This window comes from Dromiciops gliroides, chromosome 2 (assembly GCF_019393635.1).
Source record: "Dromiciops gliroides isolate mDroGli1 chromosome 2, mDroGli1.pri, whole genome shotgun sequence".
In the NCBI taxonomy this organism is placed as follows: Eukaryota; Metazoa; Chordata; class Mammalia; order Microbiotheria; family Microbiotheriidae; genus Dromiciops; species Dromiciops gliroides.
The window spans coordinates 548,174,347-548,196,597 of NC_057862.1; the positions used below are offsets into that span (position 1 = coordinate 548,174,347).

General features: G+C 42.6%; 1 protein-coding gene across 1 annotated transcript in view; it reads left to right on the forward strand.

The window, feature by feature from the left end:
• Positions 1-1,232: 1,232 nt before the first annotated feature.
• The window catches only part of MRPS5 (mitochondrial ribosomal protein S5), a 35,620-nt gene continuing 14,601 nt past the window's right edge, over positions 1,233-22,251 (forward strand). Inside the window, exons 1-7 of the mRNA XM_043986645.1 lie at positions 1,233-1,356; positions 6,026-6,106; positions 8,590-8,724; positions 15,040-15,165; positions 17,076-17,309; positions 20,042-20,076; positions 21,824-21,914. Coding sequence (XP_043842580.1) covers positions 1,293-1,356; positions 6,026-6,106; positions 8,590-8,724; positions 15,040-15,165; positions 17,076-17,309; positions 20,042-20,076; positions 21,824-21,914 — 766 coding nt within the window. The 5' untranslated portion in view covers positions 1,233-1,292. The remainder of the gene's footprint in view (positions 1,357-6,025; positions 6,107-8,589; positions 8,725-15,039; positions 15,166-17,075; positions 17,310-20,041; positions 20,077-21,823; positions 21,915-22,251) is intronic.

The following is a 22,251-nucleotide window of genomic DNA, read 5'->3' on the forward strand; positions in this document are numbered from 1 at the left end:
CCACTGATTTATTTCTCTACTTTTGGCAAGTTATTATGGTTTTATCTGTTAATAGCTACTTCTGAGGTCTCTCCTTTTGTTACTGTGTTTGACTTCTTCCTCTCTTCTTGAATCTTGCAATAACCTCTGCTTGCTTGGTGTCTAAGTCTCTCAGTCCACCCTAACAGATTAGTGTCACTGGGTACTCTACCCTCAGCACAGAATCCCTTCCTGCTGGTAACACTTTTCTATGTAGACAGCTACTGTTTCCATCCTGGTTCTCAGTCCTCCTCTTAGAGGAGCTCCAAAATGTAGTTTGCATCTGTAAAATGCAGACTTTAAAGCTCTACATAAAGGTTTTGTTGTTGTTGTTGTTGTTGGGTTTTTTCAGGGCATGAGGGTTAAGTGACTTGCCCAAGGTCACACAGCTAGTAAGCATTAAGTGTCTGAGGCCGGATTTGAACTCCTGAATCCAGGGCCAGCGCTTTATCCACTGTGCCACCTAGCTGCCCCTATATAAAGTATTCTTAAATTGGGGTTCACTGATCCCTCCAAGGGAGGAGTGGAATGGGGGGGATGGGGTGTACTGTGGATAGGATTGGGAGGAGTCTGTGAACTTGGCTGGGAAAAAAATTAACAGCTTTATTTTCGCTAGCCTTTGGTTTCCTTTGTAATACTAAGTATTTTATACTATGAATTTCTAGTCTGAGATGGGGTCACTAGACTGTCAAAGTAGTCCTTGACACAAAGAAGGTCCTGCTTTATATAGATATGAACTATTATCATTATCACCATCGTAATTTATTATTATAATTATAATTATTATCGCTGATAAGCGGAGGAGCCCGCACACAGAAGAATAAAGTTGAATAGATAAGAATGGCCTGGAAGAAGGCCTGGATCCCTAGACACGTGGCTATGCAGTCTTCGCAACACTCGATTTCAAAGGGACCGCGCTATCCTGATACAGCTACCGGCGCCACTTCCGGCATGGTCCTCCTAGTCAATTACTTGGGTCCTCCTACTCCGGGCCTCCCTGGGGCGGGGTCCTTAATCTGAGCATTTTTATGTAGTTGGCTAAAGATGAGCCAGACTGCGACGCTCCCAGTGACCATCCTAGAGTCGCGGTGAAAGTTCTCCGGCGGGGAGGAGCACTGCTTGATGGCCAGGGCCCTCGGGGAATGAGTGAACGTCCTTCCCTACCGGGGGTACTCCCACCCCCTGCGGTCTTTGCAAGGGAGCCCTTTCCTTTCAGGCAGTACGTAGCCTACTAGGGGGCGGAGCCTGAGAGACGCCAGCCCGGCCGTACAGAGATGGCGGCGGCCGTGGTTGTGCGGGCTGGCAGCCGGTTTCCAGTGTCTTGGGCTGCGGGGACAGGTGAGGCCCGTCGGGGCTAGGCGCTGGGCCGAGAGACCAGGCCGTGGCAGGTGGGCCGCACGTGCCCTGGGTCCCGCAAGGAAGGAGGGAGACGCCGGCTTGAGGGGCACCCGGGGTGGGGGCGGTAAGGTCGGCGGCCTGGCTCCTTGCGTCCGATGGGAGAGCCCGGGTTGCCCCGAGGACACCGGCTGGCCTGAGCTGCTTCAGCCCGTCCCGGGCCTGCCGCACCCAGCCCTCAGTCAGGGTCCCCTAACCGGGGACCGAGGGACGCAGGCTCTGCCCGCGGTGGGCGGGAGTGACCTGGGCTCGGCAGTGGGGGCAGGAGCGGTGTTGTCAACCTTGGAGGAATCACAACATCACAATACTGATAGTAATAATAATACTCGTATCCACATGGCCTAAACGCTTTACGTATTTTATCCTGTTTGATGTTCACTGCAACTTAGTAAGCAGGTGTTGTTAGTCCTTTTTGGCAGATGAGAAGACCCAGGCCTCAGGGACATAAAGTGCTTGTGCGAGGTGGATTCAAACCAGGTCTTTCTCATTCCAAGCCCTGCTCCTCCATTCGCCACACTTTATCATTCTGATTAAGAATCATTGCCCTTTATTTTGGATAATAATAATAGACAGCTGACATTTATATAGGGCTTACTGTGTGCTAAGAGCTTTCCAGTTAGCCTACTTTGATTATTTCATATATATAATTGATTATTTCATGTACATATAAATATAATGACATCACATTTACAATGATCTCATTTGAGCATTACATATGTTAAATATAAAATGATATCTCATTTGCCTTTATCTTGTTTGGTCCCTCACAACAACCCTGGGAGGGTAGGTGCTGTTATTATCCCCGTTTTACAGATGAAGGAACTGAGCAGACCGAGGCTAAGGACTGATCAGAGTTACACAGCTTGGAAGTATCGAGGCTAAATTGGAATTTACGTCTCCTGACTCCAGGCTTATACTTCTAACCATTGCTTCACCAAATGAAAAGTAACTTTTTCTCATTTTGAAAGGCCATCTATAAAAACAAGATCTCATTGTTGTTTTGCCCATTCATACTTAAAGCCTAACTTCCTAGTTATTGCTTCAAGTTCTTGGACTTTAACATGGATCTGAAATGATTATCTTTTTAGCTGCCCTTATCAAAAGTAGCAAACCTGAACCTCAGAAGGATAATTAAAACTATTGCTTGTAACATCAATGAAAAAATTTTAGTTTTGTTTTAGTTTTTGGTTTTTTTTAGCAAATTTGTCAGTTGAATGTTAAGTAGAGATCACCCCCCTTTGAAAAGTAATTTTGAAGGGCTTCAGCCCCTATTCTGATCTTTATGTAGCAGTGCAGGGTGGGGAGGGAAGCAGTCCTTTACTGTTTGATAAGAGTAGGAGGAGGATGGCAATAGGGAGGGACTTTGTGCCTTACTGCCGTGCCTCCCTTGTCCAATATACATGCTCTGCTATAAGTTATCAAACTCTGATCAAGAGAATTGTGTTTCTACAGTTTTCAGGTGGATGTAGATGGAGGAGGAATAAAGAAAAAGGTTCCATTTCTTCCTAACAGTGCTTTCAGGAACATTGTGATAGGTTTTTGTAATAGTTGGTTTGGGATATCAGATTGCTTGCTGTCTTGGGGAAGGGGGGGAGTAAGGAAAAAAGGGAGAAAAATTTGAAACTCGAAATCTTGCGTAAATGAATGTTGAAAACTTCTTTATGTGTAATTGAGAAAAATAAAATGCTGTTAAGTGAACAATTGGTTTGGGAAAGCATTGTTTCTGCTGATTTTCTTGATTAAGTTGAATCTGTAAAATTGGTGCCTAAGTAGTTTTCATAGTGTTTATACTTAATAGAATCATAGATTTAGAGTTGGAGGGACCTTAGAGGTTATCTAAACCAACTCCCTCATTTTTACAAATCAGAAAACTGAGGGCTAGAGGAGGTAAATGGCTTAATTATGTTTTGTATAGATGGGATTTGAACTGAGGTCCTCTGACTTCCCAGTTTGAACCTCCAGCCTAATTGGTTTTTTGCTGTTCCTCCCACACAATATTCCATTTCCCATCTTTGTATCCTTGTATAGGCTGTCCACTCATGCCTGGAATGGTCTCACTCCTCACCTTCCTCTTTAAAATTTCCTTAAAGCCCAACTCAGGTGGCATCTTTGACAGGGAACCTTTGTGGTTTCCCTAATGCCCTCCATTCCCCTGCCATCTCCAACATTGCCTGTATTTATTTTGTACTTACTTAGGTATGTACTATACATGTCTCACCTGGCATTCTGGAGGCAGGACTATTTCCTTTCCGTGTTTGTATACTTATCGAGTACACAGTGTTTAAACATAGGAACTTCATACATGTCTGTTGTGTGAGTAATGATTATTTCCTCCTCTAAAAGGTAGAAGAACCAGGGAGGTAAAACTTCTATTTCAATCTGACTGACCAATATGGAGAAACTGATTTCAGGATGGAAATAATGGGAACCCTGAGGGAAATGACCTTTCATCTTAGAATTTGTAATAAAGGGGGAAGAAGGCAGCTGGGCAAGTTGGACAGTATACCTAGATTTTAGGAGAACAATTTCTGTGGGGTTCAGAGAAATAACAGGTAGGATGCCATAGACTAAAGTTCTAGAGGGAAAAGCAACCTGTAAGAGATGGAAGAAAACAGTTTTGATGAGGACTAGAAGGAAAAATTGCCTAAAGAGATTTGATATTAATGCACAAGATACTCATTGGCCAACTGAAAAAGATAACCCATGAAATATGGGAGCAAGAACTGATAACAGGATGAATATGGACATGTGGTATAAACCTGGATGTGCTGCTGTTCTTTTTGTTTGTTGGTTTTGTTTTTGTTTGGTTTTGGTGAGGCAATTGGGTTTAAGTGACTTCCCCAAGGTCACAGCAGCTAGTAAGTGTCAAATGTCTGAGGCCATATTTGAACTCGGGTACTCCTGACTCCAGGCCAGTGCTTCTATCCACTGTACCACCTCGATGCCCCTTGTGCTGCTGTTCTGAATGAGCTGAAGTTGGCAAAGAAAGCAAAAGAATGGAAGAAAAGTTCCTTAAAAAAAACAAAACCTAAAAACGACAAAAACAACCACCAAACTATACTGAGGAAAAAGCAGATAAAGAGTTAGGACTGCCACTTGAGGTGGGTGGGACTTTGACAAAAAAAAAAATATTCAAGTGTTAGTTTGTTTCTCTTTTCTTTGACAATCCTTTGACTGAAATGTATGGAAAACATGTTACAAGTTGCTACCCAAGATAAATTAGGAATATAGTAAGAGAGCACTTATCTGTCAGACATTTAGTAATATTTATTAAATTCCTACTGTGTGCCAGGCAGCAGAGAGACAAAGACAAACGTGAAAATCCCATCCCCTAAAGTAACTTAATTTCTATTGGGAAAGATTGGTATATAGGTGAATATAGTCACTATTTTTCAAAATAGCATATGGTAGTGGATAAAGAACTCTCCATGGAATCAGGAGGACCCAGTTTCACGTCCTCCTGACACATTCTGACAGTGTGATTTGGGTAAGATATTAACTCTTAGTGACACAGGTGACTTTCCTGAAGACTGTAAGTTTCAGAAAAGATGCCGATATGCACTGGTGGGATGAGCTCCTCACCTGGGAATTCCCTAGTCTGGATAAAAAAAATTATCCAAAATCCATACAGAGTATTTTTGGGGAGAGGGCACTGTCAGCTGGTGGGGATCAAGTCAAACCCCTCAAAAGGGTGGCAACTAAGTTGAACCTTGGAAGAAAACTAGGGATACCAGCAGTCACTAAAAAGGCCTGGAAATGGAGATGTAGTTAGCAGCAAGAAGGCTTGTTCACGGGCCCAAAGAGTGTGCAGAGGATAGTAACATAAGTCTATAAACGTAACGTTGGTGCCAGCTTGTGAAGGGCTCCGAATGCTAAACAGAGGAGTTTGTATTTGAGCCTACGGGTGATAGAGAAGCATTGGGGTTTATGGAGTGGGGGAGTAACATGATCAGCCTTGTGTCTTGTCACATTGACAGCTCTGTAGAGGATGGGTCGAGAGGGCAGAGACTTGAGGCAGGGAGGCAATGCAGTGGCCGTTGGAATAGTCCAAGCAGGATGTGATGAGATTCTGAAGTAGGCTGCTGGCCATGTGAGGCAGAGGGAAAGGGATAGACGTAGGCTATAGTAGAGTAGAATTGACAAGGTTTGGCAACTGACTGATACCTGTGTGGGTTGAAGGAAAGTGAGAAGGCGAGGAAGACCTGGGTGAAAAGATGGTGATGCTCTCAATAGAAATGGGTAAGTTCAAAAGGGGAGAGGTTTTGGGGGGAAAGATAATGATTTTTGTTGTAGACAAGTTGAATTGCAGTGTCTACAGGATATCCAGTTGTAATTGTCCAATATACTGCTGGGGTCGAGGGTAACTGGAGTATAATACGGAGACCAGAACTACAGCTATATCTCCGAGTGTCATCTGCAGAAATATGTTCACTGAACCCATGGGAGCTGCTCTGTTCACCAAGAGAGAAAGTTTAGAATGGAGAAGAGGGCTCTTGACCAGAGCCTTGGGGACACCCACATGTATGGGGCCCTAGGATATGGAGATGATCTAGAAAAGGTGACTGACGACTTTATTTTTAACTAAAAAGGTCTTTTTTTCTATTGCTTTTAGGCTCTTTGTGGACAAGGCAGCTTTATCCAACTGCCTTACCTGCAATTTCCAGTTTTACATCGAGGGTCCCCCCTTGCAATGGTGAGAGGTTCCTGTATTTTTATTCTAAGCTTTGAGGATTTTTGTTTTAAAGTTGTGAATAAATGAAAACAGCATTTTATAATAGAAGAAATGTCATCACTATTGGTGAACATGTTATTTTGGTCTTACCTATTAATATCCTAGATTGCATTAGAGAGGATCTTATAGGGCAAATTAATTCCTGTATTAAACTGAAAATTGTCTCCCTCTAAGTCTTAACCATCGATCCTTTTTCACATGATATTCCTTCAGATGTTTGAAAGATTATGAGCATGTCTCCTTTTCTTTTACATTCGAAGTTCCTAGAGTCCTATATCTTTCTTCATGTGTTAAAGTTTTCAGTGCTCGTCATCAGAGTTGCCCTCTCTACCCTGTCTGGTTGGTCAGTGACACAGTAATCCTTGTGTGGACTGACCAGTGTAGAGCATAGGGGAACGTTGCCTCTGTTCACCTGTCCCTTACATTTCTAGCCTCTAAAGAGATTTGGAATTGATTGCTCTATATGGGAGATGCTGGCAAAGGACTGCCAGCATGGCATGCCTGCATCAAAGAAGGCTCTGTGCTCTACGAGCAAAGCAGTATTGTAGCAGCTCAAAAGAAGCGGGGAATGTGCAAATTTAGAGAATCACCCATACCACATGGACTCTTTGTGTCTAACCTGTGGTAGAGCATTTGGAGCTTGTATTGGTCTGATGAGCTAGTCAGACACACTGTAACTTGACTCTTCAGGAATGAAGGACATCCACCAATGTTTCTAGCATTTCCACTGCTACTGCCACTACTCTGGTTCAGACTCTTTATCACCTCAATAAATGTCAGTGGCTTCCTGCTTCCTCCAAGAGCAAATACAAAATGCTCTGTTTCGCATTTGAAGCCCTTCATAATCTAGCCCCTTCCTACCTCTCCAGTCTTTTTAAACCTTGTTCCCTTTGATCTATTTTAAACCTTGTTCCCTTTGATTCTTTGATCTAGTGACACCAGCCTTCTGGCTATTTCATGAATAAGAAACTCCATCTTTCTTGGCTCTAGGCATTTTTCTCTGGCTGTCCCCATGCCTGGAAGGCTCTTCCTCCTCTGCTCTAACTACTGACCTCCCTGGCTTCCCTTTTTTTTTTTTTGGCGGGCAATGAGGGTTAAGTGACTTGCCCAGGGTCACACTGCTAGTAAGTGTCAAGTATCTAAGGCCGGATTTGAACTCAGTTCCTTCCTGAATCCAGGGCCATGTGCTTTAATCCACTGTGTCAACCTACCTGCCCCCCCCCCCTTCCTTTAAATCCCAGCTAAACACCTTACCTTTCACTGGGAGCCTCCCCATTCTAGTGCCCTTGGGGTTATCTCTTAGATATCGTTAGACTCATAATATTTTTTTATATTGTTCAGTGTATCCTGGTTTTTTTATCTTCAATCTCAGTCCTTGATTTGGTCCTTTTTTTCTAGGAATAATTTATGCCCCTTCTCGTTCCCTTAGAGGATCAGGCCCTGTTGGTCTTAATTTTTATTATCTGGAGTCCTGCCATTGGCTTCCACTTCCACTCCCACTGGTGTGACGTGTATCCAGAAAGCTGGCAGGTTTCCAGCCCTCCTCAGTCATATTAGTTCAGAGTGTTTGGTCAAACCTCTCTGGAGGATCTTGGTTCAGAGTGCTGTGGACTTTGGTTCCCCTGGGGCTCGCTCGTTTGAAGGCCGTTGTTGTGGCTCCTGCCCCCTTGGTCAGAGAGGTCAGGCTCTTTCTTTGCCCAGGTACAGAACGCTGCGGGCTTTGGAGAGCCCTAGAGGCTCCTTGGACCAAACATCGGCAGGCTTCTCCCCTGTTTACCTGGGCTGGCTTGGACTTTTCTGGCAGAATCCCTTTCCCAGTGCTAGGAGGCTTCTTCTGGCTGTCTTTTGTGTAGTCCTGGGCTGCAGAATGATGCTCTATTAAGCTCCAATTTGGATTTATTGATATTTATTCATCCCAGCGCTCTTTTTCTAGCTTTGCCGCACTGTATTTGTGAGAGCTGGGACATGCAGGATCTTAACTGGAGTCCCTTAGCATAATCGGAGGTCTGGAGAGTGCCCACAGATTTAAAAATGATGCCTAGGGGCAGCTTGGTGGTGGCAGTGGATAAAGCACCACCCTGGATTCCAGAAGACCTGAGTTCAAATCCTGCCTCAGACATTTGCCATTTACTAGCTGTGTGACCCCGGGCAAGTCACTTAACACTCATTGCTCCTCCAACCCCACCCCCACCCCCCCAAAAAGATGCCTAGCTTCAGGTTGGTATCCTTCTTTCTGCATGCATTTCACAAATACTAGGCTACGTTAGCATTATCATTGAAGATTATTATTTAAGCTATTATATATGTACACTGCTAGCCTGGGGCTATATAAAAGAATTATGTAGACAGTATTTTTTTTTAAAGATTATCCAGTTTTAACTTTCTTCATGGGCAATATTAACAGTCCGTAGAATGCCTCAATAAAGGTTTTGTTCTCTCTACAGGTAGTTTAGCATTGCAAGGAGCCAGGAGTCATCATCATACCAGCTTGGCCCATGCTCTCCAGACTCAGTGTTGTATTTCTGCTCCTAGCAGATTGCTAGGACAACAACACAGACACTACAGTTTCTTCACCAAGTGTAAGTATACCAGTATGTAAAAACCGAGAATTTAATAAGGCTAAGAAGAGTCAAGATTTTCTGGGTCTTAGCTTTTCTTTCATGGCCTAGGTGTGGAGTTATTTGTTTAAACATATACTCACGTTGGGGCAGCTAGATGGCGCAGTGGATAGAGCACTGGCCCTGGAATCAGGAGTACCTGAGTTCAAATCAGACCTCAGACACTTAACACTTACTAGCTGTGTGACCTGGGCAAGTCACTTAACCCCAATTGCCTCACCAAAAAAAAAAAAAAACACATATACTCACGCTCTTCTTGGATGTCAAGTCTTGGTTGACAGGTAACGAAGTCCACGTGGCGAGGTTGTTGGTAAAGTAGGTGAGAGGAGCTCGGAAACCTTAAGCGCAGCTTTGGGTGCAGTCATTTCAGATCATTTATTTTTTCGAGAAGTACAAAGGCAGAGTCTCAGGTTCCTAAGATAAGGGTAAGACAGTTTAGTTGTGCAGAGAGATTTGGAGCACCAAAAACTACCACGTCGCTCTTCTTTGTTAGAGCCATGGAGGAGGATGAATATCCTTGTTCTCTTTCCAGTTTTTGTAAAAACCAGGAGACAAAGTGATAGTTAACCTGAAAGAGGAAGCAAGAAGAGATGAGATAGGAAAGAAAAAGAAGAATATTTAATCTCTCCTTAACTCTGCAATGAATGGGATGCAAGGTGTAGAGGAAAGGGTGGAGTTTTGCCATGGATTTGGTTTTACCTACAGCCCCAGTGGCATTGTGCATTGTTCAAGCATTTATGGGTTGGCTGATAAACTAAGGACACAGCATGAGCAGCAATTGTGGGGAAGTAGTTGTTACTTTCTCTTAATTCAGTTATACTGATGAGCTGGTACCTGTTATTGGGGGGTGGGAGGTAATGATAACAGGGTCAAGAGAGCAAAGAACAGAGAAAGAGACTGGTGTTGTGTGTCAGTGATAGGCAAGGGGCAGCGCTGAGGCTCTGGTAGACTTCTCCAACAGGTAGACTGGCTTCAGACTAGAAGGCAGACTCGTCATCCTGTGCCCTTTCATCCAGTCCATTTTTGATTTTTTAGTGGTTTCATTACAGGGCAATTACATGGTAAACAGCCAGTTTGCGGGTATGAGTTATTGTTTGTATTTGTTAAGATAAAGGGCAAGAAGTAATTAGTGACGATGTCATTTCTCTTTTGGGGGGGTGGGGTGAAGCAATTGGGGTTAAGTGACTTGCACAGGGTCATACAGCTAGTAAGTGTTAAGTGTCTGAGGCCAGATTTGAACTCAGGTCTTCCTGACTCCAGGGCTGATGATGTCATTTCTTTTTTGGTCACCCTAAATTGGTCAGTTTTTTTAGAAAGTTCATGTTTCAAAGCTGTGTTTGAAAACAGAGAAAACCCCAGATCTCTAGAGATGGTAGTCCCAACACCTTCAAAAAGAAATAGCTGAAGTTAAAGTGTACAAGACCTTGGCTTTTCTTATTAAATGAAGTCGTGTGCTAAAATCAGGGAAAATGTGTAAACGTACATCCTGGATACATTTGGCTATGTAGTGAGCTTTGTGTGAATGCAAGCGCACTTAGCTAAGGATCACAGGATCAGAGTTAGAGCCATCTAGCTTAACACTTTTTTTTTTTTTTAAACAGGTAAGGAAACTAAAGCTTAGCAAGGGTAAGGAACTCGTTCAGGTTCACACAGGTGTAAGAGTCAGAGGCATGACTTGAACCCTGATACCACACTTTCAGCACTGTACCATGTAGAAAAAAAAATGGCAGCCTCTGTCCTCATGGACCTTAGTCTAGTAAAGGGATGAGACATGCCCAAGCACAGGCATGCCTCAGCTACTGTGGGTTCAGTTCCAGACCACCCAAATGAAGCAAATATTGCAGCAAAGAGAGTCACATGAAGCTTTTGGTTTTCCAGAGCATAGAAAGTCATGTTTACATTCTACTGTAGTCTGTTAAATGTGCAATAGTATTGTGTCTAAAAAAACAATGTACATGCAGTGATTAAAAAATACTTTTTTGGGGGCAGCTAGGTGGTGCAGTGGATAAAGCATTGGCCCTGGATTCAGGAGGACTTGAGTTCAAATCTAGCCTCAAACACTTGACATTTACTGGCTCTGTGACCCTGGGCAAGTCACTTAACCCCCATTGCCCTGCAAAAAACCCCAAAACAAAAAAACTTTATTACTAAAAAGTGCTAACCATGATCTGAGCCTCTAGTGAATCATTACCTTTTTGGCTTCAGTGTTGATGACTGCTGATTGATCAGGGTGGTGGTGGTTGCTGACAGTTGGAGTGGCTGTGGCAATTTCTTAAAATAACACAGCAATGAAGTTTACCTCATTGATTGACTCATCCTTTCACTGGAATGCTTAGAGGCCATTGTAGAATTACTAATTGGCCTAATTTCTTTTTCTTTTCCTTTTTTTTTTTCTTTTTGCGGGGCAGTGAGGGTTAAATGACTTGCCCAGGGTCACACAGCTACTAAGTGTCAAGTGTTTGAGGCAGGATTTGAACCCAGGTGCTCTTGAATCCAGGCCCAGCGTTTTATCCACTGCGCCACCTAGCTGCTTCTCCCCCCCCCCCCCAATTGGCCTAATTACAATATTTTTGTGTGTTAGGGAATAGGGAGAATGCCTGGTACGTAGAACAGTTAGAACACAAATGGCCTTTATCGATTATGTTTGCTATCTTATATGGGTGTGGTTCTTGGTGCCCCAAAACAATTACAGTGGTAGTATGAAAGATCATTGATCACAGATCACCATAGCAGTTATAATAATGGAAAAAAAGTTTAATTAAGGAAATGTGACACAGAGACATGATGTGAGCATGCGCTGTTGGAAAAAATGGTGCTGGTAGACTTGTTCAATGCAGGGTTGCCACAGACTTTCATTTTGTAAAAACACAATATCTATGAATTTCAGTAAAGCAAAGCACAGTGAAATGAAGTATGCTTGTAATGATAACATGAGTCAGGATGTGATTTTTAACACATTCCGAGTGCTCTGGATATCTAAATTCCTTGAATCTCTGAGCTCCTTGCTTCCTTAAGCACTGAGAAGTCCAGATCATCATGAGCTCTGTGTACTGGATTCTTTAGTTCTGAAATCCTAAAGCCTACTCAGCAAGGCCAGCTATAAGAAGTCTTGCTTTAAAGAAAAAAAACATCATGACTGAACAGTTTGGGCTTCTTGGTGTTTTAGGTCAGCTGGTAGGGAGGAAGAATAGGATGATCAGAATGTGAAGATTTGTATAAATGAATGACATCCAGTGCAGGGGCTATTGAATGATGCTCTCAGAGCAGTGGTCTAGAGGTGGCGGGGAAGAACCAGGGCAATGCTGGGATAAAATTGAAGCAAAGGAAAATTGGAGTGTTCTGGATCAAGGGAGAAGCCTGGGCTTTTCTGGGACCGGCCAGATATTGGTAGATGGTTCCTACCTTGTTTTAGAATCCTGGATTGGCTTTTAAGTGATTTCCTGAGGAAATAACCTGGCCAGGTAAGTTGGTTCCCCTGGTGCCATGAGGCCTTTTCGGTGTTAAAGCTAATCTTTTGGGAGAGATGGCATTACTCACAAATTACTGGAAAGATCTTTCATTGCCTTTGTGTAAGATTGGGATTGGGGCTGTGATAATGCAGGAAATTTAAGGAAAATAAAGACCTGCTGGTTTTTTTTACTTCAAAAATAATGCACAAAGATTGCTTTGTCATACTGGGTGCTAGGAAAACTAAAACTTTATGTGTAGGGCAGTAATTTTACTGACTGACCCCTTGTGTCTCCTTTGTATGTCTTTATTTGAAAAAAAAATTACCAGTATAGTTTATTTTGACACCTCCCCAAGACACTCAGATAAACTTTCCTAGAGAGTATCTTCTCCCAAGACAGTTAAGCAAAAGTATATTTTGTTTAGCTATTCCTCAGTCAATGGGCATCTGCTTTGTTTCCAGTTCTTTGATACAACAAAAAGTGTTGCTATAAATATTTCAGTGTGTATGGCCTTCTTGGAGTATGTCTAGTCATTGGATCTCTGGGTTAAAAGGGTCACTTTATTTGCATTTTTTCAAATTGTTTTTTAAAATGTTTGTACTCATTCACAGTTCCACCAACAATGCACCAGTGTGCTTATCTTCCCCTCCAACATTGACTATGTTCAATTTGCAGGGTGTGAGGTGAAACCTCAGCATTGTTTTGACTTGCATTTTTCTATTAGTTATTTGGAGCATTCTTTCATTTGGTTGTTAATAGTTTTCAGTTCTCTTTTGAAAACAATTTGTTCGGATCCTTTGACTACTTATCTGTGGAGAATTGCTTTTGGTTTTATATGTATATCTGTTAATTGCTTTTCTATCAAACCCTTTTCAGAGGAATTTAATACAAAGATTTTTTTCTCATTCCACCAGTTCCCTTCTTATCTTGTGTACATTAATTTTGTTTTTGTAGAAGCTTTATAGTCTCATGTAATCAGTCATCTGTCTTGTCTTTTGTAATTGTCTCTATCCTTTGCTTGATTGGGAATACATTTCCTGCCTACATCTCTGCTTCTTTAAATTTTTGGTAGCATTATCTTTATTATTAAGATCACATATCCATTTAGAATGTGTTATGAAGATGTAAGGTGTTGGTCTAAGCCAGAGTCTCTGCCAGACTGGTTTCCCATCTTCCCAGCAGTTGTTTTTGGTTTGTTTGTTTTTTTGAGGCAGTTGGGATTAAGTGACTTGTCCAATGTTACACAGCTAATAAGTATCAAGTGTCTGAAGCTGGATTTGAACTCATATGCTCCTGGCTCCAGGGCGGGTGCTCTATTCACTACACTACCATAGAGTAATCTTTCATTTATTTATTTGTTTGTTTGTTTGTTTGTTTGTTTGTTTGTTTGTTTGTTTGTTTGTTTGTTTGTCTGTCTGTCTATTCGTTCATTTGTTTTATGGGGCAATGAGGGTTAAGTGACTTGCCCAGGGTCACACAGCTAGTAAGTGACAAGTATCTGAGGCCCAATTTGAACTCAGGTCCTCCTGAATCCAGGGCTTGTGCTTTATCCACTGTGCCATGTTGCTGCCCCCTAGCAGTTTTTATCAACTAATGAGTTTTTTCTTAAGTAATTTCTGTTTTCTGGCTTATTGAATTCTAGGTTATTGTGTTTCATTACTTTTGACTCTCTCTTTTCTGGTCTGATCTGTTGCTGCCCCACCTTTCTATTTTTTAACCAGTAGTGGATGGTTTTGATAACTGATGCTGCATAGTGATTATTTAATGCTGTCTCTACATGAGGTAAAACTTCAGTTAGTGGGTATCAAATGTCGATGTAGGTGAAAGGAAGGCATGGTGTGGTAGGGGGCCCCTACTGTGGGCAGCTCTTTTTTTTTTTTAAGTAATAAACATTTTTATTTATGTTTTTGAGTTTCAATTTTTATCCTTCCATCTCCTTCCCCCTCCCTGAGGCGGTAGGCAATCAGATATGGGTTATACTGTATGATTATGTAAAACATTAGCATGTTAGTCATTTTGTACAAGAAAACTTGAATAAAAGAAAAAATGAGAAAGAAAATAAAAGATAGCCTGCTTCAGTCTGTTCTATCAATATCAGTTCTTTCTTTGGAGGTGGATAGTACGCTTCATCATTAGTCCTTTGGGATTGTCTTGGATCATTGTATTATTCAGAATAGTTGTCATTCACAGTTCTTCATCAAACAATATTGCTGTCACTGTGTACAATGTTCTCTTGTTCTGCTCACTTCACTATGTATTATTTCATACAAGTCTTTCCAGGCCTTTCTGAAATCATCTTGCTAGTCATTTCTTATAGCACAATAATATTCCTTGAACATCATATACCTCAGCTTGTTTAACCATTCCCCAATGGATGGGCATTCCTTTGATTTCCAGTTCTTAGCCACCACAAAAAGAGCGCGTGGGCAGCTCTTCCTGCTGCTCAGGGATCCTCGGTGGGTTCTGGGATGGCTGTGGCATTGGAGGGGCAAAGCTGGGATAGGACCCTCAGTGTTCTGGGTATCTGCATTCAACAGAAAACCCTGAGTTTTAACCCTTCTAAAGATCTTTATAAAATCCAAGGTTATCTTGTATACGTTTTGAGTATCTGTTTTCTTCATGCTTTTATATGCACGTCTCCCTGAGTAGAAAGTAAGGCCAGACTGTTTCACTTTTATCTTTGTATCTTCAGCACCTAGCAGGGTGTCTGGCCCATAGCAGGCACTCGAATGCTTATAGATCAGTTATTTTACCTGGAGGTCACTTTTAGCCTTTTAGCTTTCTGGGAGACTGTGGTCCATAACTGGAGAAACCTGTTTCTTTGCAGTGACAGCAGATGAGTTGTGGAAAGGGGCCTTAGCTGAATCTGGTGCCGGAGCAAGGAAAGGAAGAGGAAAAAGGAACAAGAAGAAAAGGAAGAAGGACCTAAACAAGGGCCAGATTATTGGTGAAGGTACATTTGTCTTTTTATTGTTATTAATATCCATTTAGATCTTAAAGAAACCAAACTGGGGCCACCGTTGCTTGCTGAGAAGCCATTTCCCTCATCTCTGTCCTCTTGAAAAAGCTAGAGGATTTGGGCATTGGGCTGCTTTGAGGGGCTGCCTGAGTTGTCTGAGGAAAGATGGGGCAGGGGCGAGGAACAAGCTCGTGCTTCTGTTCTGTTTATCAGCCAACCAAAGAAAGTATGGGCAGGAGTCCATTATGGAATTTTGGGGTGTTTGTACCCTTGTTTCTGTGTTTCTGTAGCAGAATGGGAGCTGTTTCTGCCAATGGGTTCTGCATGTAGTCTGGTTGCTTGACACATGGAATATAAAAACCACTGCCAAACATAAGGAAAGGGAATAATGTTGCTCATCGTGCCCAGGGATCTGGGGGCTGTCGCAAGAAGAGCGGGGACCACTCGACCTTGGGTTTCAGTGTTTTACTCCCCTTACTTCCTTTCATCTCTCTCACTCCTCACCCATTTGCAGTCAGGATTCTATCCTCATCACTCACCTGAAATGCCTCTTTCCAAAGTGGCCAGTGATCCCTTGAGGACTGTTTTGGTGGTCTTTTCTCAGTCTTAACTCCTTGACCCATCAGCTACATTTGATGCTGTTGACCCGTCTCTTCTGGGTGCTCTCTCTGGTGGGTTTTCATGACATTACTCTCTCCTGGACTGCCTTTTGCCTGTCTGATTGCTCGTTTTCCATCTCCTTTGCTGATTCATTATCTGTCATGCCTCTGTTGTTCCCAGACTTCTCTCCTAGGTCCTTTTTTCCCTCTACCTTCTATTTCTCAGTAACTTCATCAGTTCCCATAGATTTAACTATCATCTCTTTGTAGATGACTTCCAGATCTCTAGATCCAGTCCCATTCCCTCCCTGAGCTTCCGTACCATGTCACCAGTTGCCTGTTAGAACTGTATGATCTGGAGACATCTTAATCTCAACCCATCAAAACTGCACTCATTATCTTTCTCCTGATTCCTTCTTCCAAACTGCTCTATCCTGGCCTCCCCGGTTTATAAGCTTGATATTATGTTAGCCTCCTCACCTTCCTTTACCTTATGTAGCCTATCATTTGTCAAATCTGACCCCTGCTTTACCCATTGCACAGCTCTTATCACCTCTCGCCAAGGCTATTGAAACATCCTTCTAATTTTATGTCTCTGCCTCAAGTCTCATCATTCCAGTTCACCCTACACACTTGCTGCCCAAGTCATGTCACTGCCCTACTCAAACAATTCCAGTGATTTCCTATTACCTCTAGGTCAAAATAGAAGCTCTTTTGTTCAGCTTTTAAGGCTCTATACACCATGGCCCCAGCCTGCCTTTCCAACGTCATTGGCTTTTGCTCTCCCTCCTGCTCTCTGGGATCCGGTCAAATTGACCTTCTTGCTGTTCTTCTCCAAGACATTCTATATCTGTGTCTTTGCACCGACTGGCCTCCATGCCTGTGATGGACACTCTTCCTGTCTATGCCTCACAGAGTCCTGTGATTCCTTGAAGATGCAGCTTAAGAATTGTCTTCTGCATGCAGCAATTCCTGATTCCTCCAACTGTTGGTGTCTTCCTTCCCAAACTACCCTGTATTTCATTACTTTGTCTATATCCACATTAATAGCTTTATATTTATGTTATTTATGTTATCTTTATGTGCGTTAGAGGTATGTGTTGTCTTCCCCATTGAAATGTAAGCTCCTTGTGAGTAGGAATTTTTTCATTTTTTATATTTGTACCCCTGACTCCTCTCATGCTACCTGGCACATAATGGGCACTTAATATTTGATGGATTGATTGACTGATTTACTATAGTAGTCTTAAATAATCTAGATTTTTAGTTATAAGGCAGGTAATTTTCTTTCTGTCTTATCTTAAGGACGCTCTGGTTTTCTCTGGCCCGGTTTGAATGCCCCTGTTTTAAAACATGGGGTGGTTCAGGGAGTTGGCCAAAGAGGCAAAGAAGAACAGGAGAGGCTACAAGCTGACATGATCCAGAAGAGAGATGAATGGGACAAAAAGAAAAAAAAGAGGATTAAACGGGAAAGAGGCTGGACTGGAAGCTCTTGGGGAGGAATCAGTTTAGGACCCCCAGATCCTGGTCCTAATGGAGGTAATGATATCACTTGTTGTTTTTGTCACAGAATGTGTTTGTTGTTTTGATACAAGGAATGTATGTACTTCTGAAATTTTAAAATCCATCTATTTTAATTTTAGGAAAATAGTTATGTCGTTGAACCTCACACACTAGTAAGAAAACTTGAAAATTTGCCACTGAAATGTGATGCCTTTTTATCTTTGTAGGCTGTCCTGAATATACCTCTTATTTAGACTGAGACTCATTTGATGAAGAGCTAGAAAATGAGGTGGGAGAGGGATGGCTGGTGGATGATGACCTGACATGTAAAAAGATCTAAAGGAAGACAGACCCCTGCCATGTTGGGTGTGGTCCTTGGTGGGAATCTGTGAATGAGCATAAGATAAGACTGGGTAGGCTTGTTTGTACTGAGGGGCTGATATCCACATGGAGGTAGGCACAGGTGCTTCAAAGTACATTATCCTGTGGTGAGAAAAGGCACTCAGAGTCATTCCAATGATCTTAGAATTTTGCTCAGAGGAGTCTGTGTTTAATAAATGCTTTTTGCTAGTGCTGACTGTATTTCTCCAAAAACATTTTAAAATTTAAATTAAGAGCTGACTGCCTAGCATTTTTCTCCCCTTTGCCCTGCATTTAACCTTTCTCTCTTTCCTTGTTCAATTCAGTAAGCAGTTACTAGATGCCTTCTATGTGCAAAGGTATTGCATTTTACATTTAAAATGATCTCTAAGATCGCTTTTACTTCTTAATATTTTATGATCTCTTGCTTTAGATTATTTAAAACTTCAAGTTCAGAATTAGACTAGTAAATAAGGGGTTTTTAACCTGGCTTCTAGACATGTTTTAATATTATGATAACAATTTCAACGTGATCGATTATTTGGGGTTTTTTGTTTGTTTGTTTTGTTTTGGTGAGGCAGTTGGGGTTAAGTGACTTGCCCAGGGTCACACAGCTAGTAAGTGTTAAGTGTCTGAGGCCAGATTTGAACTCAGGTACTCCTGACTGCAGGGCCGGTGCTCTATCCACTGCACCACCTAGCTGCCCAACATGATCGATTTTTTTTTTTTTTTTTGGCAATTGGGGTTAAGTGACTTGCCCAGGGTCACACAGCTAGTAAGTGTTAAGTGTCTGAGGTTGTATTTGAACTCAGGTCCTCCTGAATCCAAGGCCAGTGCTTTATCCACTGCGCCACCTAGCTGCCCCTAACATGATCGATTTTAAAAAATTATTGTAGTGTAATCTGGGGGAGACCCAAGAGTGTCAGTACCCATTAATCTGGGTTCTTTAAGTTGGCGTCAGATAGTAGCAGTAAGAAGTCAATTAAGAGTAAATCAAGGAGCCCTTATTTGGCCGGGTAGATAGCAAGGTGAATGGCAACTACCATGAGCCTGGCCTAAGAGGTTCCTTACACATCGATTTTAGGGCAGCTTTCATAAGCTAAACATTATTCAGTGTATCATTGTGTGAATAAAGAAAAGGAGGATGGCTGTTTATGAAACACAGGTGGTTCTATGTTATTAGAGGAGATAGATAAGGGAATTATTGTCTGAGTATCGCTTGTCTCACTAAATCAAAGAAATCTGTTGGTCAGGCCAGACAGGAAGGAAATTTCCCCAGGACCCAGACACTGAGGGACCCTGGCTGCGGCAGCTGCTTTTATTAGGAGTCCCTTACAGCCACATGACTGACACAGAACAAGACAGACAGAGTCAGCATGCCTTGAAGCAGGGATGTTTTTAAGGAGGGGAGGGTGTCTGGTACACAAATACAGCAGGGAAATGAATGGATAGGGATGTTAAGGATGGTGAGGAGATTGATTAGAAGCTGCCCACCTGAGGAAACTTGCTGAAGTAAGTCTTGTGGATTCATCTGGGGAGAGTAATTTTGTGCACTTCTCCCACACTATGTCTTTTATTTTATATGTTTAAAGACATGATTCTGTGAAGGGGGCTCCGTGTTTCCTCACGCTGGCTGCTCAAGGGGCCCATAGCACAATTGAGAGAGGCAAAGGAGTGGAGGAGGTAGAGTGTCAGACTCAGATTCCAGAAGACTTGGATTTGAATCCTGCCTCAGACTTTGAGAAGCTATGAGATCCCAGGCAAATTTCTTTGGTCCTCAGTTTATTCGTCGGTAAGATGAGGGAGGTTGGACTGGATGACCTCTAACATCTCGCCCGGCTCTAAATCTTTGACTGCTGCTCATGTGGGGCCTTCCAGGAGAGGAGTACTGTCTTGAGAAGCTTTGGGCAGCCTCCCTTGAAGAAGGGCCTAACCCGGGAAGCAAAAGGGAATGAGAAATGAACTTCTTGATCTCTAAGGTTGTTTCGTGCTTTGTGAGCATTTAAAAAAATAAGCATTTTTTTTAGTTTTGAGTTCCAATTATTATCCCTCCTTCCCTCCTGCCCCTCCCTGAGGCGGTAAGCAATCAGATACAGGTTATACATGTTCAGTTATGTAAAACATTACCACATGAGTCATTTTGTACAAGAAAACTCGAATAAAAGAAAAACAAATGAAAGAAAGTGAAAAACAGCATTCTTCGTTCCATCAATATCAGTTCTTTCTTTGGAGGAGGACAGTGTTTCATCAGTAGTCCTTTGGGATTGTCTTGTATCATTGTATTGTTGAGAATAATCAAGTCATTCTTTGTGGGCATTTTTTTTTAAGAGAGGTGCGTGGTAGGAATAATGATTTAGAATATGAACTATATAAGAAAATTTATATAAATGTCTTTTTTATTGCAACAGAAACTTATGAAGATTTCGATACCAGAATACTCGAGGTAAGCTTTGATTTGTCAAGCATTTTTTTTTAATTTTTTTTTTTTAGTGAGGCAATTGGGGTTAAGTGACTTGCCCAAGGTCACACAGCTAGTAAGTGTTAAGTGTCTGAGACCAGATTTGAACTCAGGTACTCCTGATTCCAGGGCCGGTGCTCTATCCACTGCGCCACCTAGCTGCCCCTGTCAAGCATTTTTAAAGCCTTGGCTGCATGTCAGGCACTGGGCTAAGTTTTCAAGGACACAACAACAAAAAACCCCAATTTTTGCCTTCAAGGAGAATTGGGGGAAATAGCAGTTACATATATAAGTAAACACACAATAAAGATGAGGTTATTTTGGAGCCAGAACACTGGCCCCAGGAGGATCAGGAGAGGCCTTGTGGAGGTGTGGGGCCGTGGCTGGGCTTTGAGAGAAACGAGGGCTTCTGAGAAGCAGAAGGGAAAGGAGTCTGCTCTCCAGGCTTGGGGGCAGCCTCTGCAAAGCTGCGGAGACACAAGATGGAATATTTTGGATGGGGGATAGATGGGAAGTAGGCCAGTTTCCCACATGTGGGTGTGCAGAGTGATGGGATGTGTAATGAGTCCCTAGAGGTAGGCTGAAGCTAGCCTGTGCAGTCTTTCATGCTGGAGGAATCTGCATTTGGTCCTAACAGCAGTGGTGAGCTCTTTGGTAAGGCGGTGACGTGGTCAGTTATACTTCAGGAATGTCAGTTTGGCAGCTGTGTTGAGGACAGGAAGGAAATAAGCATCGATAGATCACTTGCTGTGCGCCAGGTGCCACACGCTGCTCTTTACAAATGGTCTCTCATTTGACCCACATAACCACCGTGCCAGGCAGGCGCCCTTGTCATCCTCATTTTACAGCTGAAAAACGGAGGCAGACAGAGCTTAAGTGACTTGCCCAAGTTCACATAGCTAGGAAGTGTCTGAGTGCAGATTTTAATCCGTCTTCCTCATTCCAGGACCAGCACTGGAAGGATGGAAGAGGGCAGAGATTGCATGAAAGGGGATGAGAAAGGTGGCAATTGTACATTCTAGGCTGGAGGTGGCCATGTGAGTAGAGTAGAAGAAACAGATGGAAGAGATAAAGTAGATTCAGTGGGACATGGCACCTGATTAGATTTGATGGAGGAGAGGGGGAGGAAAGTGAAGAGTTTTTCTGAAGTCTGCCTTCTTATCACTGGATGATTAGAGAAAGAAAGGGGATGATTGTGTGTGGGTGTGGTCTTCTGGTTGAGATGAGAGGGAATAGGATCAAGGGTACTTGTGGAAGGGTTGTTTGTTTTTTGTTTTTGTTTTTGTTTTGTTTTTTTGGTGAGATAATTGGGGTTAAGTGACTTGCCCAGAGTTACACAGCTAGTAATTGTTAAGTGTCTGAGGTCGGATTTGAACTCAGGTCCTCCTGATTCCAGGGCCGGTGCTCTATCCACTGCGCCACCTAGCTGCCCCAGAAGGGTTGGTTTTAGTGAGGAGAAAAGCCTTCTCTTAATTCAGAGACAAAAGCAAAGGAGAGAATGAGGGATGATGTTAAAGGGGGTCAAGATGAAAAATAGAGGAGGTGAGCCTGTGGCTGATGGTGGCTTTGTTCTCCAAAGTCTGAGGCAAAGCCCTCTGCTGAGAGCCCTTCCTGCCTCCTGTCTCTGCCCACTCTAGTCCTTCCTTTTCAGCTCTCATTGTTCTCCTGAGAGCACAAGCCTGACCATGGTATGTCCCCAAGGACCGTGCTCACAAAGCCTTTTGTTTCTCAGGTACGAAGTGTTTTTAATATGACAGCAAAAGAAGGAAGGAAGAAGTCAGTGCGGGCCCTTGTGGTAGTTGGGAATGGAAAAGGAGCTGCAGGTAAGTATAGTCTGATGATGCTGTGTCAGGATGTCAAAGCTGGGAAGTGGCCATTGTGATTGATCCTCTGGGAAGCTTGACGGTTTATCAGCTTTTTAAAAAACTTTCACTCCTTTAGTACTATTTGTCTTTGTTCCTTATAAGAGCAATGGAAGTGTTCCATGCTCCATATTTTCCTGAAAATATAATTCGTATTTTTAAATACTAAGGCATCTTATTTTATCAGACCACATATTTCTTTCTTCTTTTCTTTCTTTCTTTCTTTCTTTTTTTTTTTGCAGGGCAGTGAGGGTTAAGTGACTTGCCCAGGGTCACACAGCTAGTAAATGTCAAGTGT